The following is a 26,447-nucleotide window of genomic DNA, read 5'->3' on the forward strand; positions in this document are numbered from 1 at the left end:
TTTTTGAGAGAGAGTGCAAATGGGGGAAGGGCAGAAAAAGAAGGGGACAGAGGATCTGAAGTGGCTTTGTGCTGACAGCAGAGCTCGAACTCACCAAAGTGAGATCATAACCTGAGCCGAAGTCAGACGCTCAACCGACTGAGCCACCCAGGCACCCCATGTGAGCTCATGCACTTTAAGTGCTCTGAACAGTGGCTGCCATATTGAAAACCCAATAGCGGCACGGGTTGTTATTAGTGTTGTTATTATTGCTTTAGCAATGACTGTCACTTGCCCTCTGTGCTTCAGCTTGTTGCATTGTGCAAACCAGAACAAACCTAGTTCTCCTAACTCCAGACTCCAAGTGCTCGATTTAAATCCTAGGTGCAAAATTCTCTCCTACGTCCTGACCACCCTGTGCTAACATTTACCATGACCCTAGTAGACTCAGGTTATGTATGACCAGCTAGAAGTCTGGATCTCCATATGAAATACCCCACGTTCTGGAATCCTGGGCAGACCCAAGGCACGTGCAGCCAGTGTGCCTTGGCCAGTTTGCCAACTCAGTCACACAGCCAGAGGGACCCAGAGTCAGTGTCCCAGGACCTATAAGGGCCTTTCAAATAGCCCCAAATGAAGAGGCTTCAGGCAGACCCCAGGGGCCTGACGTTTACCCTGCCAAGTTCTATCAACAAGAACATCGTACTGAACAGAAAAACACTTCCCATTGTCTGCCCCAAAGAGCCCCTTGCTGCTTCAGCTAAGAGAAATCACTGAAATTTACACCGGTCGTCACTGGGGAGGCATTTCCAAAATTTAAAATCACAAACAGCAATGAGGAGATACCGCACCACAAAGCCAACTGGTTTACCGTAAATTACACAGTATATTATACTATGTACTACATATGGGACAGGCTCTTATTATAAATGTCTTCTAAATTACAACTCCCAAAAATGGGAGTCACAGGGCAAAGTGTTTGACAGTAGACTTATTTCTGAAAAAGGCTCTGAAAATGCCAGAGGGTGATATATTTTAAACCACAGTGTTGTGCCCTTTGACACTGAATATTCCAGACTCTCGGCCCCAAACACTGTCTCCAGGCTGCCCCTGTCTCGGAGGAGCTCCTGGGTGGCACGGATGCCCAGGAGGATGGACTCTAGGAAACCTGGAGCGCACTCCCCTTGCAATCTCATACACCACCTGAGTCTGTTCTGCCTCCTCTTTGTGGACAATCCCTCCAGTATGCACCCCTTCTCGGGGCTGAGTTTTGTGGGTCCAGTCCTCTGGGACATCACCAATCTCTCTCCTCCTGGATCAGCACATGGACCTGATAGGATATCTCCTATCACAAAGCAGTCTTCCCTCAGAACTGCAAGCCTCTCCCACCGCCACTGGGCCATTTCCTGACACTCTTTCTAGAATCAAACTTCTCAAAAGTCCACACCTGCTGTTTTTATTTCCTCTTCCTTCCAGCTCTGCTCAGCAAGGACGTGTGGGCATTTCCTCCCCGTGATGAACAACCACCTCACCGAAACAGGCAGAAAAACTACAATTCTGAGTCTCCAACATCAGTTCGATGCACCCTGGGTATGTAACTAATGCACACAGAGCTGACACGATGACAGAGGACCTGCCACAACTAAGGTCCCCCGTGCAGCACACCGTGAGGAACCACAGATGGGAAGTTCCGATCACAGATTCAGAAGGGTTAAAACTTGATGTTGGCTACCAAAACCTCAGGATTTCTCTCAATTCTCCATGATGTGACATCTTAAGGCCAAACGTTGTAGACTTTTTTCTTTTTCTTAAGCTTCACACCCAGTTCAGAGCTTAACGCAAGGTTTGAACTCACGACTCTGAGATTAAGACCTAAGCTAAAATCAAGAGTTGGACACTTAGCCGACTAAGCCACCCAGGCGCTCCTGTACTCAAGCCATCCTCAATCCTCAGGTTCTTTGCACAAATTTGCCTCATAAACACTATTGGAAAGTGAAGGAATGAAGGGGTGATTTATTTATACAGGCGGGTCTGGTAACTCACCAGCTGCTGAATGACTCTTTCAACCAATGTTGAAAACGTAATGTCCTCAGTCTCTCTGTTGTCAAACACATATTTAATCAGCTTGGCGATGGTCTCAGTGTCAGTTTCTGACTCAAACTCATAGCCTTTGCTTTCCTGGAATATTTCGTTGGACAGAGTGTTAGATAATGGTCATTGCATAATGTCACCCGGCCAGCTCCCTCTTCTCCCTTATGATCCATCCTCATAGTAACTTCAGATAAGAACAAGGAAAACGAGGAGGATAAGAAATGTCTTCCAGAATCACACAGCCAGCTGAGTCATTCTAGTATTCCCTGAGATCACCCTGCCTCAGAAGCCTGTCCTCGCCATTAATCTGGCCATTGCAAAATAACAGCAGTCAAAATGATCAAATATGTTGAGTCAAATCCACCCACGTCCCAACCAACACCACAACCTTTTCGTACGGTAGACACACACTGTCTGCTTTCCCACCCCACATTCCATGTGGTGTATGAGTCGTTATGTTAGGTAGTACAGATGCTTTAATAAAAGGAAGTTCATGTTCTTTTGATTATGTGAACCCGCGGTGGTCCCTAAGGGACATGCAAATGCCCTGCTATCTTCTCCTGCAAGATCTGGGGAGGCGGCGGAGACAGGATGAGGTTTATGCCCGATGCAGTGATGTGGGTCTCACTCAGCTCCTGCCTTTGCTTCTGGAGGGAAATGAGCTGGTTGGAAAGTTTCTGGGGAAGAACCGACACCACTTGACTTACATGTTACCACAGAAGTAGCTTACCAGAAATTTCCTCAGGTCTTTGTAATTTGTGATGATCCCATTATGGATGACAACGAATTCTGGAAGAAAAGTTTAGTGAAGAGAGAAATGCTATGAAAAGGTGACGTTCAAGTTGGAAGTGAAGGATGATGATTTGACAGCCTGAAACTCTGCAAGCTCTCCTCCCAGAGACACCTGGTGAGCACACATCACTTAATGGTGACGGGAGCGAACATCTTACCATCTACTATGACTACAATTTATTTTTTATTTATTTAGTTTTTTTAAACTGCTTTTTAAAAAAACATTTACTTATTTTTGAGAGAACGAGAGAGGGGGGCAATGGGAGAGAGACAGAGTGCAAGCGGGGACACAGAATCTGAAGCAGGCTCCAGGCTGTCAGCACAGAGCCCAGTTCAGGGTTCTAACTCACGAACCATGAGATCATGATCTGAGCTGAAGTTGGATGCCTCACTGACTGAGCCACCCAGGTGCCCCATGACTACAATTTAAACCTGAGGAAATACACCACACTGTAGGTTAAAAGGACCTACCAACCTGACTACACACAGAGCTCTGCCCTGTGGCTTACAGTATTGTCAAACATGCTTTGGTATTTATATCAAATGGGGGATGAAAATACTTCATTATCCAGAAACTAGTCCAGGCATTCTGAAGTGGCTTTAGGTGCAATGAGGCCACAAGCTAGCAGTCCATCTGTGTGCTTCGTTTGACCCACACCACATTGTGAAAAAAGTGAAGTTTGAAATTTTGAATTTTTGCTTAAAAATCCTGATTTTCGGGTACCTGGGTGGCTCCATCAGTTAAGCATCTGACTTCGGCTCAGGTCATGATCTCATGGTTCATGAGTTTGAGCCCCAGGTCGGGCTCTCTGCTGTCAACACAGAGCCTGCTTGGAATCCTCTTTCTCTGCCCCTCCCCTGCTCTCTCTCTCAAAATAAATAAACTTTAAAAAAAAAGTTGGGGGTGACCCCAGAAATTCTGGCATCCTTGGGCTCACCCACGTTCCTGTATGGCCATGAGGACTTCTCTCTACAAAGTCTGCCTGCTGTGACTCCTCCCCATCCCCCCCCCCCAGCACCAGCAGGGTTCCCTGACCTGAACTGGGGGGAGTGGGGGAGGGGAGGACCCCCTGGCCAAGACTGTGAGACAGATATGTCTGCCTCAGTCACCACTGCATTTCTTCAGTAAATAGCTGATGGATAACTTGAAGGTCTAAAAGCAGCCTGAGAGTTTCTCTGGGTAAGGAACTCCCTTTCTTCCTGAGCCTAGATGATAGAAAGACCCTTTATCGTCCTTGGCATTCAGTAAATCTACCAGGATGTGTCTAGACAGCAAGTGTTCCTCATAAAGATTACTGTTCAGGGGCGCCTGGGTGGCTTAGTCGGTTAAGTGTCCGACTTTCGCTTAGGTCATGATCTCGCGGTTCGTGGGTTCGGGCCCCGCGTCGGGCTCTGTGCTGACTGCCAGCTCAGAGCCTGGAGCCTGTTTCAGTCTGTGACTCCCTCTCTCTCTGACCCTCCCCTGCTCACACTGTCTCTCTCTCTCTCCTAGAAATTAAAAAAAAAAAGATTACTGTTCAGTGAAACTCTGGATCTCCAATTCAAGTTTTTTGTTAGTAGAGGCTAGTCCTTTACTCTTTTTCTTTGTTTTTATCATAATTTCCTCTCTCTCTCTGTCTCTCTCTTTACAGCCTATTGTTCACATTTGGGAAGTCACACACAGACTGGAATGGCTTGAATAGAAAAGCCATTTTCGACAAGTGTGCTGGGCACAGCTGAACTCTTTTATGGCTTTACCTATTATTATTTTTTTTTTTTACTATTTTACTTGTTTTGTTCTCTTCTTGAGGGACACCAATAACTCCCCTATTGGATCTCTATTCACTGTGTCCATATTCATCCACCTCTCCAATAAGTTTCATACCAACTGTGACACGGTTGTTTTATTTTCTTACCCCTGTCCCATTTTTTCATTTCAGTTAATTGTTTTCTCATCAGTAGTTGGCTTCCTAGAATCTCTGTTTTCTTCACCAACACTTTTTTTGTAATTTTCTTGTGCAACGCCGTTGCTGGGTGTAAGTCTTCCTCAAAAATGTGCTCCTTAGTTATCCCTGACAAGTTGCTAAAGAAATTCTACGAATCTCTGCTTACTTCTCATGTTGTTGTCTTTTCAATTACTCATCCTGAGTCAGGACAGGCATTTTCAAGTTTGGGTGTGGGGCAGGGGGATCTGCTCAGGGCCTCCCTGCTCTGGGGACACAGAATCACTGTCTATACTGAAATGAGACTGCACTTTATCACCTAGGGTGGTAAGCTCTCAGGGTACATGGTCTTGGTGCAGTGTTTCCCCGGCCAGCCCCACCACTCCAGGGTCAGCCTCTGTTTCTGGCTTGGGATTGGGCTGGATGAACATTCTAGGTCCTCAGCACCACAGAGTCTGCTGTCCCCTCCTGGATGTGGGATGCCCAATGGTTCGGGGCATGGACCAGATCCAAGGATGGGTTCTCACTACCCAAGACCCCAACCACGTGGTTGCACGTGTAGCCCAGCCCCGGGGCTGTTCTGCCGGGCATGAGGCATGGGGCTCTCTCCTTCCATTCGCCAGAGGAGGCCATCTTCCAAATTGGGCAGCATCAGCCAGTGTTCCCAGGGGTAAAGGACATTGAGCAGGGAGGCGCCAGTCTCTTCTGTGGCCCAGTGTCCATGATGATGAACTGCAGTGAGGTTTGCCAAATTTTTAGCTAAAGTTTCCTGCCAATAAGCACTCCTCAACCACTCTGGTGGATCTGATTTCTACTCTATATGGGGCTTGGTAAGAACTGACACTATGCCAGGGATGTCTGGGGTTGGGGGGCCCCAGGGGACTCCAGAGATCATTCTCTCTGCTGGTCACCCTCCCCCATCATGTCCAGGGGTGGGTCACTGGGAGCTTCTGACCTGACCGGACCTAACCTAGAACAGAGACCCACTGGGATCTGCAGACCTACCTGCCCTTCACCCATGAGAGGGCCTGAGGGTGTCACTGAAGAGAACTATCCTGGGGGCCCAGGCATGGGACGTGGACCCGTGAGCTAGGGTAGTTGGGAGAACCGGGGAGCCTGCAGCTCACCAAAGAGGGCCTGGTATCCCCGTGACTGCCCTGAGCAGTGGCCATGTCCCTACTCTGTGACCTTTGGACCCCTGCTTTTTCAGTGGAACTCCAAGGTACTGTGAGCACAGTTACCATGTTTTGTAGCTTTTCAAGGGATAACAAAAGTCTGGACTTTCAGGTTTTGTCATTCTCAGATTTGAAAAACACGACACGAGCCAAGTGGAGGGCTCTGTGGCTGCCTGGAGGGAGGCCCTGGGCAGCCTGCTACAGGCTCTGCTTCTCCAAATCTCAAGCCTTTGGCAGCCGAGGTCCCATGGCAGGGCCCAGGACTGGAGCAGGCACCCCAGACATTAGCCGAGGTCAGCACTGCCCTGGCTCAAGACCACTCTCCTCCGAGGAAGGAAACCCATCCCTCCCTCAGGCACCCAGCCCTCCAGAACAACGAGGTCCCTTGTTGAGCAGTGCCCAGACGCTTAGACCCCTCATGCTGCCAAGTCCCACTCAGGCTGGGCCTCACGAGCAAGGAGCAGTCATGGGAAGTCGCCACTGTTTTCCTGTGGAGGCGTGGAGTGGAGGTGGGGGAGTGGTCAGCCCTGCTCAGGAGCCAGGCTGAGTTCGCCTCCTCTCTAAGGTCCAGGGCTACCCGTTTGGACGCTTGGGGAAAATGGGGCTGGGAGAAAAGCATGCCAGTTGGCAGTGGGTGTGGATCCACAGTGGCACAGGTCAGGGTCAGGGCCAGGCAGAACCTTCAGGAAGGGGAGGCAGGGCCACATACAAAGGCTACATACCGTTGCCTTTGTCCGAGCGTTGTGGATGGCTGTTGACAGCATTGGGGACCCCATGAGTGGCCCAGCGTGTGTGGGCAATGCCAAAGTGGGTCTCAAACTCCACCTTCAAGTCCATGCTGTCTTGTTCTGGAAGAAAGAAAAATAAGCATTGCCACAGTACCGTTATGGCAAGGTGGCATCATTACATGGACACACCTCAGCTACGTCAAAAAGCACATCCCGCCTTGCAAAGGCCCCACCCTGGAGATTTCTGCCAGATTCCTGCTATAGTTTACTTAGTGCTTATCAGTAACCTAACTCACCAGCCGAAATGAGCTCACTTCAAAAAGAGAATCACAGATCATTACTATCAATGGAAAAACAGTATCGTTTGCCAGAAAAATTAAAACAAATACATATGTACTAAATATCAAAAAAAAATTATCATGCACCACCTCCTAAAAAAAAAAAAACCATCCCACACTCTGAGAAACACAGTGTTACAATGTGGGCTTGACTCTCCTTCTATTTATTCATGCTTGGATACGTGAATATTTTTAGTCTCGAATGCTGTTGCAATAAGACTTTAAACTGACCCGCGCTGTTCTGACTGGGCACGTGTCCCACTTACTGTAAAGTTCTTCATCGAGAGCCTTGACGTTTCCTCTTTTCTTGACCAGCTGGATATGTCTTTCTTTGACTTCATTATTATTTCCATCGATCGCCACACCTGTGGTACACACATGATTCTTTTCTTTTTTTGTATCGGGATTTGTTTGGTCTCCTGCACGTTGTTACAGAGTAAGACCCAGGGTGAGGGCTGCACAGCGCTGTGGATATGTCTGTTCCCGTTGGCCAGGCATGCAGCCTGGAAGAGAACTAGACAGCGTTCAGGATGTTGACTTGGCAAGATGATGCTGTGGCAGTAACCAGGGGAGGCATGCCTGGGACCTGGGCTGTGGCCGCCTCACCTGGCTTTGAACCAGGGTGCACCCCCAGGAGCTTGCCTGCGAGGGAGGCTCCTCCCCACCCCCCACTGAAGGTGGGGGGCTTGCTTGAGGGCACTGATGGTGCCGTGCACTGTGCCAATAGCCCTATTGTGTTAGTATTCCCGAGATCCTTCATCAGACATGCTTTCCATTAAGAATGAACAGGGAGGGGCGCCTGGGTGGCTCCGTAGGTTAAGCATCTGACTCTTGGTTTCAGCTCAGGACATGATCTCTCAGTTAGTGAGTTCCAGCCCCATGTTGCGCTCTGTGCTGGCAGTGGGGAACCTGCTTGGGATTCTCAATCTCCCTCTCTCTGCCCTCCCCAACTCATGGTATCTCTGTCTCCCTCAGGATAAATAAATGAACTATTAAAAAAAAAAAGAATTAACAGGGATATGAAAGTATCTGGCTCCTCCTTTCTCCTAAGGCTGCTTAATTAAAAATGGGAAGCAGACTAAACATCCACCACTCAGATGGACGGAGGGGTAAACTCTGACCCAGTCATCCAGGGGAGGAGTGTTCAGCCACTGAGCGAGATCATTAGGAAGAGTTTAGGACAACGGGAGATGCAGGAGATAAATGAAAACAGGACATAAAATTACAATTCTACAATTACAATCAGGTAAAAACAAAAAGTAGCCATGTGTGACACCCCCCACGCTCCCAGACCACCCCAACGTACGCACAGCAGTGACCAGCAGAGGGACACAAAGATATTGATGGGAAAGCTTTGGTAGAGACTTTTTTTTAACTATTATTTCTTCTTTCTCCTTTTCTCTAGTTTCCTTATTTTTTTTTAATTTAAAAAAAATTTTTTTGACAGACAGAAACAGAGCATAAGCAGGGGAGGGGCAGAGAAAGAGGGAGACACAGAATCCGAAGCAGGCTCCAGGCTCTGAGCCGGCAGCACAGAGCTCGACACAGGGCTCCAACCCACAAACCATGAGATCATGACCTGAGGCGAAGTTGGACACTTAATACTGAGCCGCCCTGGCGCCCCTCCTCTTCCATAGTTCTCAAGTGACACGAACAAGCGTTGTGCCCACGAGGGCAGCCTGCGGAGCCTACCTGCCGAGTCATAGCCTCTGTACTCAAGCCTCTGCAGGCCCTTGATGAGGGTTTCGAAAATCTCCTTCCTGGTCCGGGGCACTCTGTAGTTCATGTAGGCGAAGATTCCTGCGGACAGAGGGGGAAGCCACTTGTTTGTAAATCACTCGGTTGGTGGGGAGGAAAAAAAAAAACGCTTCTGGGGATGCCCACCCAGCTGCCTCGAGGGAGGCCCTTCCCACTGCGGCTGCGTGCTGGCCTTCCCTGGACATAACCAAACAAGGTGCGCTCCCCTCCGCTTCCGGAAGGACAGCAGCAGCCGCCCAGCCCCGGATGAGAAGCCTCCCGAAGCCTGTGAAGAACGCCTGCAGACGCCTCGGCCTTGGATTTCATGGCAGAGAATTTCTCCTACGGATACAGTCGCGGGACCCAGCTTTCGCTGGGGCAACGTTTATGACAGCAAAGATCAGCCGAACCACCCAACCACCTAGGGACATCTGGAAGTCCCCAGCCGTGCGGACTCCTTGGTGTGCAGAGAACACTCCCAGGAAGGGTCCGAAGGAGGCCACGGCGGCCAAGGAGGCCGAGGCGGGGGAAGGAGGCCGCGGCGGACGAAGTCGGGCTGAGGCCTTTGCTCCTTCCCGCTCCTGGAGCTTTAGCGTCAATAAACGCTACTTTCGCAACAGCAAAACTGAACTCCTCTCTTGGCACCTGGAGAATCCCTATCTTCAAGGGAGGCCTGCAGTCCAAGATTTTATTTGGCTTTATTCTCCATATTCATATCTCGAAGTAATATTTTCCCAAATAGGAAGTTAACAGGCATCGCGCTGGCTCTGCGTAAAGTCTGCCACTCCCTCCCTGACTGAGACTATGGCCCCTTGGTCTGTCTCTGTCCTGCCCTGAGAGCTCCCCACCCCACAGAGCTCCTGACGTCGTCTGTCCTTCTGTCCGCCCTGACCTACTTGGGAAAGCCTGCCATCCTCAAAGCTCAGCTCCCACCACCTGGCAGGGCAGACTTGTCCAGACCCCAGCCTCCCCGGCTCTGGGCTATCCCAGTGCTCTTGCATCCTGGGATCCTACACCCCCCAACAAGGACACAGGCTGGCACTTCTATCTTTCCATTTCTCACTGTGTCTGGGCATTCCGTCCTTATTCAATAAATGCATGTGGAATAGAGCGACTGTAAATCTGCATTAATCAGGGAAGCAAGAGTATGGATCATGAACAATATTGGCCTTCAGGAACATTCACAACTCATGTTTTTAAAAAAGTTTATTTATTTTGAGAGAGACAGAGATAGCAAGGGAGAGAGATCCCAAGTAGGCTTTGCACTGTCAGCAGAACCCAACGACACAGAGCTCGAACCCACAAACTGCAAGATCATGAAACCAAGAGTCGGATGCTTAACCAACTGAGCCACCCAGGCGCCCCCAAAGAAACTCATCTTATTGAGAACTCACTGTGTGCCACGCACTGGGCCAACTATTCCCATACAGGTGTCAGTCAAAGCTCACAGGTGTCAATCAATGCTCAGAGGCTGGACCTACCATTACCTCCCTTTACTTTCTAGAACAGAAGCCTGGGTGGCTGTGTCTGGGAACCAAGGAGACCTGACCTCAGGACTTAAATGTTCCTAACCACCAGGCAGGACTGCCCATTCAGGGATGAATGGGGTTAAAAGGTTTATTTTCCAAATTTTAATGGTTTGCCTTAAAAAAAATTTTTTTTAATGTTTATTTTTGAGAGAGACAGAGAGACAGAGCACAAGCGGGGGAGGGACAGAGATAGGGAGACACAGAAACTGAAGCCGACTCCAGGCTCTGAACTGTCAGACTGAGCCACCCAGGCACCCCAGTGATTTGATATTTTAAGTTTTCCACTGTTTTTCTGGGATGCCAGAAGGTCTGACCAGATCAAAAATTCACCAGATATCTGCACCCCCATGTTCATTGCAGCATTATTTACAATAACCAACACATGGAAACAACTTAAGTGTCCATCCACAGATGGATGGATAAAAAAATTTATGGTGTATATTTACAATGGAATATCATTTGGCCATAAAAAAGAAGAAAATCCTGCCATTTGCAACAACATGGATGGCACTTGAGGGCGTTATGCTGAGTAAAATAAGTCAGACAGAAGAAAGACAAATACCATATGATCTCATATGTGGAATCTGAAAAAAAAAAAAACCAAACTCATAGATACAAAGATCAGATTGGGAGCTGCCAGAGGTGGAGGAGTAGGAGATGGGAGAATTAGGTACAGATGGTCAAAAGGTACAAACTTCCGGTTATATGTCAGTCCTGAGGATGTAATGTACAGCATGTTGACTATGGTTAACAATACTGTATTGTACATTTGAAAGATGCTAAGAGGGTAGCTCCTTAAAATTCTCATCAGGAGGTTTGTGAGTTCAAGCCCTGCATTGGGCTCCATGCTGACAGTGTGGAGCCTGCTTGGGATTTCCTCTCTCTTCCTCTCTCTCTGCCCTTTCCATGCTCTCTCTCTAACATAAATAAACTTTAAGAAAAGTTCTTATCAGGAGGAGGGAATGTTAACTACGTGATGGTTGTTAACTAATCTTGTTGTGGTGATCATTTCACAGTATATACATATACCAAAGCACTGGATACACCCAAAACTTATCCACGTCAATTATATCTCAATAAAAGCAGGGGGAGGAGGGAAATGCCAAAGATGAACCACAGAGAGGACAACTTGCCTGAGGGTAACTGAGGGTTGACCACAATTATACACAAAAACACCCATAATATCTCCAGTCATTAAGAAGATTAGATTCAAGTCAGTATAGTATATCTGAATGAATGGAAAAATGTCCATTAAAGGAACGTTGTATCCCTAAGCAGTGAATAGGGCCACATCATATGAACACCTAATCTGCTAAAATTCATTCTAGACATAGACAAAAGAGAGGCGATGAAATTCAGCGGTGCTAAAAATGGTATTTTGCATTCTTATATAATTGCACACAAGTATTAAAGTGCAGAATTCCTATATAAAATTTTTTAATGTTTATTTTTGAGAGAGAGAGAGACAGAGCTTGAGTAGGGTAAGGGCAGAGAGAGAGGGAGACACAGAATCCAAAGCAGGCTCCAGGCTCCAAGCTGTCAGCACAGAGCCCAGTGTGGGTCTCAAACCCATAAACCATGAGATCATGACCTAAGCCAAAGCCAGACACTTAACTCACTGCCACCCACGTGCCCCCAGAATTTCTATATAAAAAACATGCACACTGTGCTTTCTGAGCAGTTACAGACGCTTTCTTTCTTAAATGGTTAAGGTTAATTTTGGCGGGCAGCTATTTTTGTCTTCCTGGCTGACAGCAGGTCAGGTGAGAGGCGCTGAGTGTAAGGCCTTGTGTCTGGTCAGGGCACCTCCCCAGTAAAGGTGCCTGTCCTCACAGGGCCGCTAAGCATTTGGATTGTAGGAGCTCACACTTTACTCGACACTTCAGACCTCAACACATCTGGGCAGAAGATGTATTTCTGTCACCTTGCTCATTAAAAAAAAAAAAGTTACCTTCGAATAGAAACATTATAAAATTTTGAGCACTTCTATTGGGATATAAGTCACATGCCATAAGATTCTCCCATTTAAAGTGTACAATTCAGGGGCACCTGGGTGGCTCAGTCGATTAAGTATACGACTTCAGCTCAGGTCATGATCTCAGGGTTTGTGGGTTTGAGCCCCNTAAAAACATTTTAAAAAATAAAAATAAAGTGTACAATTCAATGGTTTTTATACAGTTGATCCTTGAACAACACAGGTTTGAAGTGCCCAGGTCAACTTTCTTTGATACCTCCAGTACTGTACTGTAAACATCTTTTTCTCTTCCTTATGATTTTCTTCATGACGTTTTATTTTCCTAGCTCACTTTATTGTAAGAACACAGTACAGACTCCATAGAACATACAAAATATGTTACTGCTTATTTGGTGAGGCTTGTGATCAACAGTAGGCTATGAGTAGCTAGGTTGGGGGGAGTCAAAGTTATCCAGAGATTTTCGACTGTGTGGGATGTTGGTGCCCCTAACTCCCCAATTGTTAGAGGGTCAACTCTATGTTCACAGGGTTGTCCAACAATCACTACAATCTATGTTCAGGTGAAACTTTTTTTTTAATGTTTATTTATTTTTGAGAGGTGGGGAGGGTCAGAGAGAGACAGAGACAGAGACAGACAGAGGATCTGAAATGGGGCTGACAGCAGTGAGCCTGATGCGGGGCTCCAACCCACAAACCGTGACATCATGACCTGAGCCGAAGTCAGACGCTCAACCAACTGAGCCACCCAGGCGCCCCCAAGTGAAACTTTGCATAAGATTAATTTTTATCATCTCTGTGTGGGTGAAACTTTTCAAACATTAATTATTCTCCAAAATATCAAAGTTTCCTGGGAGCGTGGGGAGGGGAACGTGGTCAAATTCCAGCCACCATAAAGTCCACAGAGCTACGGGAGACAATTCTGGCTGATCATTTTTGGAGTCTTCCCTGGCATCCAGGGAATCCTTCTAGAATTACAGCTGTGCCTCACGAAGGGGGAGCTGACAGGCATTGCAGATGACTCGAAGGCCTATATACCAACCCTGGAAAGGTTTTAAATCTGAAATGCTTTCATGAGAATGCTCTAGGGCCTCTGCTCTCCAACTCTCCCCTGCAACCCCCCTTCCTCCGGGCCAGCCTGCAGTCTGAACTCCTATCAGGCATGTACGTTCTTCAAGTGTGTCTCTGGCTCTCAGATCCAGAGCAGCCTTCTTGGTGGGGACATGGGGGTGCTGTTGCCAGAGCCCCAGTGGCGGTGGCGGCTGGGCCTGACCTGAGGNTGGGAGAATACTCCCCGGGGCGGAGGGGGGGCCAGGAGAGGGAGGGGAGAGGAGGGAGGCTGCCAAGGAGTGGTTTTCAAGGTCTTTGCGCAAGAAGACATAAATCTAATTTCAACGTAAAATCTCTTGCATGCCGACATCTATTCAATAAGCTCTTTCATTAAACTAAGCTCCATCTCTCTCCTCTTGCAGCTCTCCCTCTTGGCAGGCTTCTCCCTGCACTCTACTGAGATGAAGTGAATAAAACGGCATTGACACCATGCTCTTTCTATTTAAAAAAAAAATGTGGGGCGCCTGGGTGGCTCCATTGGTTAAGTGTCTGACTTCGGCTCAGGTCATGATCTCACAGTTCATGGGTTTGAGCCCCATGTCAGGCTCTGTGCTGACAGCTCAGAGCCTGGAGCCTGCTTCGGATTCTGTGTCTCCCTCTCTTCCCCTACCCCGCTTGTGCTCTCTCTCTCTCTCTCCCTCAAAAACAAATAAACATTTATAAGAAATGGAATAAAGCTAGGGCATCTGAGTGGCTCAGTTGGTTGAGCATCTGACTTCGGCTCAGGTCATTATTTCATAGTTGACAGGTTCAAGCCCCTCGTTGGGCTTTGTGCTGACAGCTCAGAGCCTGGAGCCTGCCTTGGATTTTGTGTCTCCCTCTCTCTCTCTCTGCTCACCCCAGCTTGCGCTCTGTCTCTCTCTCTAAAAAATAAACATCAAAATAAATAAATAAATAAAACTTTAAGAAATGGAATAAAGCTGCTTTTCTCAGGCATTTCTTTTGCCATGTCGTCGGAATTCCTGTCTGAAATCTCTTGCATCCATAAGAGCTGCAGTGAGGGTCCATTTTTTACCTATGAGATCAGCAAAGATCCAAGAAGAGTTTGACAAGAAGCGAGAGTTTAAATTTGTGCACCGTTTTTGGAAGGCAATTTGGCAATCTTTCAAAATTAAAACTGTACACATCTGTTGGCCAGAGCTGTTGCTAGGAACATATCCAACAGATACCTCTGCAGTGGGGCATGTGTGCATGCAGGAGGATGGTCGCTCAGCGCTGGAGACGGCGGACAGCCTGCTGCGTGACAGGGACCAGGTAAGTGGCAGGGCAGCCATGTGGCGAGGCCCCTGCAGGACCACTGACAGGTGGGGCCTTCTGTGGAGAACGACGTGAAGCTCAGCGTTTTCTTGGAAAACAAGCTACATCTCTAAGATGTGTCAAGGGAGAAAGCAGCTCTCAGAATAGGAGTAAATTATGCAAGGAGGGTTGGGGAGACACTTATTTCTGGAAGGGCACTTGAGACCTGGGGGGGTCAGTGATTGCCTCCAAGGAGGAGACTGGATATGGGCAGAAGCTTCCTTTCCACTCCACGTGTGCTCTTTGTAAGTTTACAATGTTCCACCCATATATTCTATTTTACCATGTGCCGCTCTGTGAATGAGGTATTGGTGGGTATGGGACTGTCATCCAGCCCAACCTGACCCCACGGACTTCCCAGTCCTGCTCACCCAGAAGAACAACAGCCGCAAGAAGGAGAAAGTTCTGTCTGAGCAGCCCTTCCCATGTATAAAAGGATGGGCTCAGAGTCACCCATGGGTGTTCCCATTCCTGGGGTGTGAGGTGCCAATGCAGCAGAGGCGGGGGGGGGGCAACAGGAAGCCAATGCTCTTGGAACCTTACCTTGTCTTATCCTGATGATGTCCTGTGCCAAGGCTGTGGTTCCCGTGCACAGACAGGGTACCTCTGGCTCCCAGGCCAAAGACTGGAGTAGGTCACCGCTGGGTCTACCTGAGTGACCGCAGGGTGCCTCCCTGTTGTTCCCCCTAAATCAGCATAAGCCCTGTCTTTTGGTCCTGCCCCAAAGGAGTGAGAAATAGCTCACACAGAGGCGACCTGGTTTTGGAGGGAAATGTCCACCCTGATGGAAAGACCTCAGAGACCCCCTGGTCAGGTCCAGGCCATGTTGCCATGCCGTCTCTCTCTCTCTTTTTTTTTTTTTTATTTCTAGGAGAGAGAGAGAGAGAGAGAGACAGCGTGAGCAAGGGAGGGTCAGAGAGAGAGGGAGACACAGACTCTGAAATAGGCTCCAGGCTCTGAGCTGGCAGTCAGCACAGAGCCCGAAGCGGGGCTCGAACCCACGAACCGCGAGATCATGACCTAAGTGAAAGTCGGACGCTTAACCGACTAAGCCACCCAGGCGCCCCGCCATGCCGTCTCTTGATTCCTGGGAGACTCCTCTTGGGCCCCACCAGGCATTCCTGCTTCTGACTCCACTTTCGCTGCCCATCCGGGCCGCAATCCCCTGTATCCATCCCTCCCCTGCACAGGCAAGATGGTGAGATCCCTCCAGAGGTGGCTTAAAGAAAAGCCTGGCCCTGGGACAGAGCCCGCTCTGGCCCAACCACCCCAGCTCAGCACCCACTCTGTGCCCACACCCCACTCTGGCATCCAGGGCTTCCAAACAGCTCTCTGGGGGCCTACTCTTAAATCAGATGAGGAAAGTGAGTGAGAGGGAGAAAAGCCGAGATAAACCCCAGAAAAGCTCCAGATGGGATGCAGGATGGAGACCAGCCCTTTCAAAGGGGACTGTGGCCCCTCTGCCTGGCTCACTTTGGGGTCCTGGAGGATCTAACATTCCCTCTGCAAATGGCTTGAGAGATCATACTGGAACTCGGGAAAAAAGGCACCATGATAAGGTCTTTCCACACAGGCAGGGGACTCTTCAACCTCTGAGTGACAGATGATGACAATGACCAGATCAAGAGGCCATGTCCCCTGGACACATGGCCAAAACTGGGAGCATCAAACTCCTGGAGTCTTCTTTATAACCTTTGGAATGCCTGGGGTGGTGGAGAGGAGCAGGGGCTCTCTGGGGCCTGGAGGACGAGGGAAGAGGTCAAATTCACAGTGGGCAGGCTGGGGTCTGTATTCTGAATCTGTGGCTATGGTTTTGGAAAATATCTCCTCTCCAAGCATCAGCTTCCCAATGAAAGGCCTGCTCTCACTGTGAAGGTGGACAGTCCCAGGTAGAGATCGAGCCTCCATCTCCCAAGGGTAGGGGCTCGCTCTGTGGGTGCTGGGCCCTCGCCACCCAGACTGAGGGTGCTCTCTCCACCACCATCCCATGCTTCTCAGCATAAAGGGTCTGACCTTCTTAGTCCACGAGCCTAGTACAGATTAGATACTAGTCCAACCTCAAGTCAGCTTACTCTCCACCCAGACAGAAGACATGCCAGCTGGATTTCTGCCTCACTAAATTCCTGAGTGTGTGTGTTTGGGAGAGTGTGTGTATATGTGTGAGTGTCTGAGTGTTGGGGAATATATGTGTATGAGTGAGCATGTTGGGGTGCATGAGTATATATGAGTGGGTGTGAATATGTGTTTGAGCACTGGATGTGTGTGACAGTATGAGTGTGAGTGTGTATATGTGAGTGTTGGGTGTGAGTGCATGAGTATGAGTGGGTATGGGTGCGAATTTGGGTTTGAGTGTTGGGGGTGTGTGTGTGTGAGTATGAGTGTGTTTGGCTGTTGGGTGTGTGTGAGGGTTTGAGCGTTGGGGGTGTGTGTGTGTGTGTTTGAGTGTTGGGTAACTGTGTGCATGTGTATGTGGCTGTTGGGTGTGTGTGAGTGTGGTTTGAGTGTTGGGTATGTGTGTGTGTCTATGGGTGTGAGTGTGGGTTTGAGTGTTGGGTGTGTGTGAGTGTGGTTTGAGTGTTGGGTGTATGAGTGTATATGAGTGTGAGTGTGGGTTTGAGTGTTGGGTGTTTGTATGTGGTGGGCGAGTTACGGGGCAGGTCTACTCTCCTGAGTGGGGGTCTCCAGGTCGGGGAGGACATTGGGCCAACAAAGGGGACTACAGTGGAGGCTGTGGCCTCTCTGGACAGAACCATGGTGATGAGCGGGGACTACAATTCCTGCTGCCTCCTCACCGATGCAAGAGCAAAGGCAGAGGCGCCAAGGTGATGAGAGGTCCCTCGGCAAGGTTCTCACACAACGACACAGGGAGCCCAAAGCCTGGCTCAGGGTCAGAAGGGAACTGGCTCCTCTGAGGACAGTCTCACCCTGCCTCCGTTCTCTCTGGGGCTCCATGGGTTAAAGTTACCACCACTGGAATACCTGTGATAACAGGAGACTCACTTCCTGAAGTAAATGTGGGCAAGGCATTTCTATTCTTAATAAGAAAGTTCTTGGTGTCCTTGTCATTTTAGGATTTCACAAAGAGCAAAGGGAGAAGCAACATATACTCTAAATTGTACTAAAACACGCTTTCAAGAAAGTGTGAAGTCTTGTTTAAATTGCCAAAATTTGGCTGTAAAAATAAAATCAGACTTTTTCGGAGAAATACTCCCTTGGAAAACGAAAGAGGCAGCCGATCAGATCATATTTCTTGTTTTTGCACCAAATTAATCTCCAGAGCTTCCTCCCAAGGGTGTTTGTAACCTCAAGTCCATATCCCTTTATGAGCAAATTTCGATAAATATGAAAATAATCCTTCAATGTAAAAGCACCGTCTTCTAATGTTACATCACCAAATTTCCAGAAGGTTCCCGTGAACTTGGGAAATCCCCGATGACTGATGGAGGAATGGCGTGATGAAGGGGAGGAGGAGGGGGAGGTAGGGAGATCACTTCCAGCCCTGAGCCCCTCCCCAGCTGGCTTCTGCGAAGCCCTCTGTCTAAGAGTGCCCACAGGGGTCTTGCGGGCAGGATGCCAGCAGCGTTCGCGAACTTCGAGCTAGCCATACGCACCTCTTCTCAACTCCACCATCAGGGACTTCACACCGATGGCCTGAAATTAGCCACGGTGAGCCTATTGTTGAACATTTAGTAGCACGTCCCTGAGCAGGGGCTCTGTTTCGCGAGGCTCTTGTGGCTTGGGGAGGTAGCAAGGCAAGCGACCTGATCCCAGACAGAATCTGTGCCCCAAGAACTCCAGTCCGGCCCCTTCTGAAGCTCCTTCCATGAACAAAACCGTTACAGGGAGGAAAGGAGTGTCAGATATGACGGGGTCCAAGAGCCGGAAGAAGTCTGAGCTCTCCCCTGTGTCCTGTAACCTCCCTGGAACTCTGTCTTCTCAGCTGAAATGAGAGACAAGCCCCCGAAGCACATGACGAGCTCTCCTGAAGACTGCTGTGCAAGCAGAGAGTGTGTGTGTGTGTGTGTGTGTGTGTGTGTGTGTGTATCCTGGCCCCTCTTGATTCTGGGGAATAAAACAACCACGCCTGCTTCTCGCAGGGAAGAGATGAGCAGGAAGAGTATCTACGTGCATGGAGGGCAAGATGGAGTGAGCACCATATTTATAGGACACAAGCCCTGGCTTCTGGAAAAACTGGAAACTATTTGGTCAATCAGGGTACATAGCACCATGCCAGTGAAGGATGGGGTCTTTAACCGATGCCAACATTCACCTTCTGACTATGGTGAGTCCAGGCTGCAAGTTCTGCAACCAAGGCACTTGCACATGTGTATCGGGCGTAGAGGGGAGACTGGTAGCCTTCTGGTCAACATCCCTGTGGCCATGACATAACCATCTGAGATTAGCAACCCTGGGCTATTGGGGAAGGCACCTGAAAGCTAGAGCCCAAATAATAATGGATAAATTATTGGATTATGGATAGGGAGAACTGGGTGGCTCAGTTGGTTAAGTGTCTGACTTCAGCTCAGGTCATGATCTCACAGTTCGTGAGTTCGAGCCCTGTGTCAGGTTCTGTGCTGACAGCTCAAAGCCTGGAGCCTGCTTTGGATTCTGTGTCTCCCTCTCTCTCTGCTCCTCTCCTGCTCATTCTCTCTCTCTCTCTCTCTCTCCCTCTCTCTGAAATAAACATTAAATTTTTTAAATTATTGGATAATGGATAAATAAACAATGGCCCTCAAAGATAGCAGATCCTAATCCCTGAAAGCTGTAAAAATCTCTCTATGGAAGAAAGTCTTTGGAGACATGATTAAATTAAAGAGCTTGTGATTGAGAGATTGTCCTGGGTTATCCAGGTGGGCCCTAAATGCAGTCACACATATTGTTATAAAAGGGAGGCGGAGGGAGATTTGACATGGAGGAAGAGAAGGTGAAGTGACCACGGAGGCACAGGCTGGGATGAGGAGACACAAGCCAAGGGATGCTGGCAGTCACCAGAAGTTGGAAGTGGCAAGGGACACTCTTCCCCAGAGTGTCCGGAGAAAGTGGGGCCCTGCTGACACCTTTGGTCCCTTAAAACTGAGTTTTGGACTTCCAGTCTCCAAAACTGTGAGAAAATAAATTTAGGGTGTTTTAAACCAGCAAGTTTGTGGTAATTTGTTACAGAAGCCACAGCAAACTAATATACCAACTAAGACAAAAGATAACGACTTCAAAGTCTTTACCTTCTGGCAAAATCTAAGAATTTGCTAATTCTCCATAGCCAAGTTTTCCCTGCCTCTCATAAATTATAAATGTAGTAGTAAAGGACAAGGGAAGATTTAAGAATTCATGGATGGGGTATGCGCCTGGGTGGCTCACTCAGTTGAACATCTGACTTCGGCTCAGCTCATGATCCCATAGTTTGTAAGTTCAAGCCCCGTATTGGGCTCCCTGTTGTCAGTGCAGAGCCTGCTTCAGATCCTCTGCCCCTCCCCTCTCTCTCTGCCACTCCCCTGCTTGCACACACACTCTCTCTCTCTCTTTCAAAAATAAATAAAACCTTAAAAAAAAAAAAGAATTCATGGATGAGAAGTGCAATCTCTTTTGCCAAACTCCCATGAGAGCGTGGCCCATGCTGCCATGCCCTTGAACATGCCGTGCCCTCAGCCTGGCACACCTGTCACCCCTTTCTCTCTATGGAGTTCACACTTGAGGCTCTTGCAGCACTGTTCCTGGGGAAGTTAGTGCTCCCTGCCCCTGCTGTGCTGGGGTCTCAACTCAGACTGCGTGTGGGCCATCAGGTAACATCAGTGAGTGAGGCAGCTGGGTGGGAGGACCAGGGAGCTTGCACACATCATCCTAGGGGCCACTGTGCACTATTCAGATCTATATAAGTCAGGGCTGCTCACCTTCGGATTTTTTCAAGAGAACTCGAAAATCCCCCCCGACTTAGGTGAAATCTCCCAATTACAAAATTGGGAGACTTATAAAAAATAAAGTTTAAGCCCTGCATACCGCACAGAAAGATGTCTGCCGACTGGTTTGGCAGAGTTACCAGGTGCCGGATGTCTTCCTCGGTGGCAGCTCACCTAATGAGTTACCCCGTCCCTGCTTGGTGAGCACCCGCCTCTCCAACTACTTGTCCCTTCTCTGAGGGGAGGCTTGTGCCCATGTGGCCCCAGGGCCTGGAAAACACAGGACCTCTCCAGGAGCAGCCGATCACTAGTGGCTCAGTGAAGAAGAAAGGAGAGGAGAAACAGGAATATAGTAACCTTCTTATTGGCACAGCAAAATGCCAGCGTCTCTCAGATGTCAACAAAACCACCTGTGAGTACCTGCCTGTCCCTCAGCTAGACTCTCAGCGCACTGAAGCTCTGAGGGACAGCTTCTCACTGTGTGTGCAGGGTCAGCTAGCGCTGGGTCCGGTTTTCTGTGTGAGAAGCGGTGAAGGCAAAGGGAAGCAAGAGCCAACCTGAGCATGGTCATTAGCAGCTCAATGCCTGCTGACCCTGGCGGGAACAGCCCCAGAGATGTGACCACGTCAGAGGTGGCATTCGAGGTGGCAGACTGCAGCAGGGCCACAGCCAGCCCAGGGAGAAGACCCAAAACAGCTTCTGCTCAGACCCGGGTATGCAAAGACCCCTTTCAGCTTCCTGTTCCCCAAACAGAAAGTGACGGCGGTAAGCGACTTCTTCCAGGAGCATGTTCACAATTTCTGCCCTGTCCCTGTACCAAGTACGCAATCATTCCCTTGACGTTTTTCTATAAAACTGACCAAGTGCTTGAAAACGGACATAAACGCTCCACAAAAGAGTACAACCATAAAAGCAAAACCAGTATCACTTGCCATACATACGCCGACCATAATCCAGAAAAAAACCCGAAAAACAAAAAACCCAGAACAACATTGTTTAATTCTAGCCAGCTGCTGCTGTGAAGCTTGACTTGGTACAGCCTTCTCTGTGCAAGGGGTGCTTGGCCAATGTTGGGGGGGCGTTGTAAATGACACATTAGCACCCAGGTAAAAAGGAAATAACTTTCCTACGCCAGAATTCCGAATCGCTCCCTGGCTTAACCAAGGGCTGCAGAATGGGATAGGCTAGTGAGGAGGCTTGATGTGAGGGCATAGGTAGTCACGGGGCCAAAGCTCGTCCTTTCCTTAGGGGACAGGACAGGTGCGGCCCTTTAAGAAAGCAGAACAAGACCTCAGATTTGGAGACTGAGTCATCTCTCTCCACTAGGCTCAAAGAGACAATAGAGAAAGCTGGATGCAAGTAGGAATCAGGAAGGCAGGCTCGGGGAGAGAGGGGTCCCAGAAGGGCACCTGAGAAGAGGAAGGAGGGAAGCTGCTAGTGCTGGAAGGGCAGACCCTCCCAGAGCAAGGGTCTTGGCCAGTGCGCTAGTCTGGCTCTAAGGCCACCAGTTGGCCAAGGTCTTGAACACCACACTGAGGGGTTTTGAACCCAAAGGGCTTCTTCTGGCAAAACTGCCACCTTTGCCTCCTATCTCTTCTCTCTCTCTCTGTCTCTCTCTCTCTGTCTCTCTCCTGCGGGGGAAACACCCACCGCAGCCCTACACATTGTTAATGATGCCCTGGAGCCCTGAGATATTTGCTGAAAGTTCAGGAATTTAAATTGATGCCTGCCTGGCCAGAGGGAGTCTGCATCCCAAAGCGGGCTGTGGGCTCCTTGGTCAGTGGTTCTTTTACACTTTCAGGAGCCGTTGGCCTCAGAAACAAGGCCTGTACATATCTTGGCCCAGGGCTCACCGCTGGCACATCCCGCCCCGCTGCCCTCGTGGAAGTCAGACAGAGGCCTTTCATGGCTTCAAAAGTTCCACCAGGTCCTCCAGCCACAGGAGGCTGGAATGGGTAACTGAATCCTACTCAAAAGAAAAAAAATAAAAAAGGCACAGTGACCTTTTGTCCCAGCACAAGTTCCCGGCCCTCTCCCCAGCCAGCGGAGGCGGCCCAGCCAGGAGAGTAAGGAATTGCAGATGTGCGCGCGGGGCCGCGGCCGCCCTCCCCACCGCCCAGGAGCCTCCCCGGACAGCACAGCGCCGAGTCGCTGCGGTGTTCAGGACGCGGGAGCCCAGTGCGGCTCCTGGTCCCCGACTCCTTCTCCCAGCTTTGCCTCGAGGTTCGCGGGTCGATGCTGCCTTTCCCCCCAAGCCTCGCAGAGAGCTCTTTCAGCAAAGAGGCGGCAACACGGAATCGACCCTTCTAGGGACAAGAGGTTCATTTTGGGACGCGAGGAGAACGCACAGGCCCCTCCCGAGCGCACGAGGGCAGCTCCCGACGCCACGGGGGCGAGTCGGCCGGTTGCCTGGAGAGTGCAGGTGGGGTAGCCCTCTCCTCGGTGGGCGCGGTGGACTGAGAGCAGGGCTGGGCACTCAGCGCCCCGGATGCGTGAGCTTGCGCGTGGCAGCCTTTGTGGGCGACTTGGGGGCGCTTTTCTCACTGGACATGGGGAAGGAGGGCGGATACCTCGGTGTTGTGAGGGTCCAGGCCCGGGACTGGACCAATTCCGTCCCCTCCGTGGGCGGCCGGGCCGGGTCGCCCTCACCAAATCTGACACAAGGGCTGGGCGCCCTCCTCCCCCACCCCTCCTGGGACTCCCACTCGGAGACGGGGGTGGGGAGGGGTGGGGGGCGGCAGGAGGAGGCCCGGCCGGTGAAAGCCTCTAGTTCTAGGACCTGGACAGATCGATGCCCCCATCCCGCGCCACCTCCGAGTCCCCAGCGCCCGGCTCTCGGGCCCAGGCGCCGAGAGACTGGGGAGGCACAACCCGCGGCCACCACACTCACCGCACATCGTGGCTGCTGCTTGCACCCTTCGCGACTCGGGGACTCTGCGCACTCTGGACACTCGAAATTCCGTGCGCGCCTGGCACTCCGCGGGCCTGGGCTCCCGCCGCTCGGCCTCAGGACCTTATAGCTCGGAGCCCTCCGCCAGAGGCGGTGCTGGGGCGGGGCCTCCTCCCGCCTGCCTGATCCCCATTGGTCCCCGGTTGTCGTGACAACGGTGGGGACTGGGCCCCCAGGAGTCTGGGAACTGGGTGAGGGGCGGCTCCCAGGCGCAAGTAACGCCTGGGCGTCGGGTCCTGGGTATGAACCCGGGGCGGCAGACGGTCTGAGTTCAGACTCAAGATTTAGCATTGGTCTAGGCGTGGGACGTTGGGCAGGGAGCTGAATTGCTTTGTGCTTCAGTTTGCCAGTCTGTAAAATGGGATGACAATGGAACCTACCTGCCTGGTCCTGGTGAGGATAAGGACGCAGAGCACAATGGCTGGCATGACACACGTGTGCGCCCTTCTGTGTGCCAGGCTTCACCGAGGGCACCAGAATCGTGGTACACGGTAGGCTCTCCTCTCTGAGGAGAGAACTCTAAGGCCTGATTGATAAATGAGAAAACTGAGGCCCCTCCAAGGTGGAAAGGGACTTTGCCAAAACAGGGCAGCCGGAATTGACAAATTCTGGCAGTGGCAGAATTCGAACCCGGGATTTTCTGGAGAGCCGGAGCTGCAACATGAGGATTCCCCCAGGTCATGAGCCAAGCAGGGGCGACCCAGGGAACCACCCCCTCCCTGTGGCGCGCTGGCGGACCTGTCCTCAGCGCACTGGGCTGCGCGAGCCAGGGGCTTCTCCGCCCACCGGCCTGGAGCCCTATTCGCGCCCAGCTGTGAGTCACGGAGACCTGCGTTCCTCCGCCCCGGTTCCCGGCTGTCTCCTCCCTCCCCACTGCGCTCCCGGCCTCGGTCTCCCGAGGAAGGTCACGAGAACTAGCCCAACATTGGCGTACTTTGAAGCCATCTGGTGTTTTTTTATTTTACTTTAAAAAATCTTGAAATTCTAAACAGATCCTCCTCAGTCGTGTTAGAGCACAAAACGAAGCTTTTTGCGTCTTGTCTCTGGCATTTTTTCCTGATGTAATTAATCTCTCTCTAGCTTCACTGGGGCTCTGCAGGTCCTATAGGGAGAAGGTGTTTGGTTTACCCATTTGCCCGTTGAGGAAACCGAGGCTCAGCGACAGTAAGGAAGGGGTTTGGTTGAGTCATTTTGCTGGGAAATAGCGGAACCGGTTCTGGAGCAGCTGTGTTTGCCTTTCACCCTTCACTCTACAGGGTCATTTTCATTTCATTTCATTCATTCATTCATTCATTCATTCATTCACCCATTCCTAAGCAGCTGCTTCATGCCTGTCCAGATGCTTAATGAGACTTAATGACGAGTGGGAATAATCCATTCCCGGCACTCATCTGGCACATACAGAGTGGTGGGAGGCAGACAGTAATCCAGTGACACCAGGAGAACAAGACAATTCCTGGTGGGATTGGAAGACAGGGAGGGGGCAGGACAGGTTTGTGGGGAGGGTACCAGGCTCTGCCTGGGACTGGGCTGGGGGTGGAGTTGGTACAGGTCGGTGTAGCCCCAGGGCCGGTTGCCAGGGGAAGTTAGAAGACTAGACAAGGGAAGTTCAGACATGTGCACAGGTCCCACTGCTGAGGGCGAGAGCAGGAGTCTGGAGTCTGGAGATGAGGCTGTTCTGCCCCAGCCCAGAGACAGGAACTCGAGTCCCACCCTATGTAACTGAGGTGGGAACAGCATGATGTCATCAGGCCCTCTGCTTAGCACCAACACACCAGGAACCCTGGGATCCATCCAGCTCCCCAGTGGGGAGTGGCATAGATGCTTGGACCCCTGTGGAGGTATCTGCAGCTGCTCACCCATTATCCTCCCTACTTTGGGGACTAGTTATGTGACCTGGGCCACATAGCCACTAGATCCCCCAGCCCTGACACTGGTGCAGGGATCAGCATGTGAGTCATGCTGGGCTCTTGACAACCTGCTCAGTGACATGGGGAAATCAGAAAAGATGAGCTTCTTCCTTGCCTGGTGGCACTGCTGGCTGGAGGGTAGACTGGTGATGCTGGGGACCCTCTTGTCAACTTTGGAGTGGGGGTGGGGATGTCCGAGAGTGAGGCAATCTAGAGCAAAACAGATCTCTAGGATGGAGAAAGGTGCACATTTGTTTGTTTTAAGTGTATATTTAAGGGTTTTTTTTAAATGTTTTATTTACTTCTGAGCGAGGGAGAGAAAACATGAGCAGGGGAGGGTCAGAGAGAGAGGGAGACACAGAATCCAAAACAAGCTCCAGGCTCTGAGCTGGCAGTCAGCACAGAGCCTGACGTGGGGCTCGAACCCACGAGCTGTGAGATCATGACCTGAGCCAAAATCAGATGCTTAACCAACTGAGCCACCCAGGCCCCCTTGTTTTAATTTTATATTTGAGAGAGACAGATGCAGAGAACAAGCAAGGGAGGTGTAGAGAGAAGGAGACAGAATCTGAGGCAGGCTCCAGGCTCTGAGCTGTCAGCACAGAACCTGATGTAGGGCTCGAACCCATGAGCAATGAGATCATGACCTGAGCCAGAGTCAGATGCTTAACCAACTGAGCTACCCAGTGCCCCACATTTGTTTTTTAAGAGACAGAGAGAGAGAGCACAAGCAGGGGAAAGGGGCAGAGGAAGAGAGAGAAAGACAGAGACAGAGACAATCTTAAGCAGGCTCGTCACTGAGCATAGAGCCTGATGTGAGGCCTGATCCCACCACCCTGAGATGATGACCTGAGTTGAAATCCAGAATCAGGACACTCAACCAACTAGGCAGCCCATGGGCCCCGAAAATGCATATTTTTTTGAGCCCCTGGGTTTAGCTGGGGTGGAAGCCAGATGTATTCCTGGAATTCTTGGTATCAAGGCTCAATAAATTCCCATCTTTGCTGGAAGTGACTTCTGTCATTTG

The 26,447-nt window shown here is 50.3% G+C and overlaps 1 protein-coding gene across 1 annotated transcript in view; it reads right to left on the reverse strand.

The window, feature by feature from the left end:
* GFPT2 (glutamine--fructose-6-phosphate transaminase 2) overlaps positions 1–23,554 on the reverse strand; it is a 48,130-nt gene extending 24,576 nt beyond the window's left edge. The window contains exons 1-6 of the mRNA XM_077746264.1: positions 23,451–23,554; positions 8,718–8,825; positions 7,292–7,390; positions 6,682–6,807; positions 2,801–2,859; positions 2,023–2,157 (exon numbers count right to left, since the gene is read on the reverse strand). Of these exons, the coding sequence (XP_077602390.1) occupies positions 2,023–2,157; positions 2,801–2,859; positions 6,682–6,807; positions 7,292–7,390; positions 8,718–8,825; positions 23,451–23,457 (534 nt within the window). The 5' untranslated portion in view covers positions 23,458–23,554. The remainder of the gene's footprint in view (positions 1–2,022; positions 2,158–2,800; positions 2,860–6,681; positions 6,808–7,291; positions 7,391–8,717; positions 8,826–23,450) is intronic.
* Between the last annotated feature and the right edge of the window lie 2,893 nt (positions 23,555–26,447).

Source organism: Crocuta crocuta, unplaced genomic scaffold (genome assembly GCF_008692635.1).
Source record: "Crocuta crocuta isolate KB4526 unplaced genomic scaffold, BGI_CrCroc_1.0 scaffold218, whole genome shotgun sequence".
Lineage (NCBI taxonomy): Eukaryota > Metazoa > Chordata > Mammalia > Carnivora > Hyaenidae > Crocuta > Crocuta crocuta.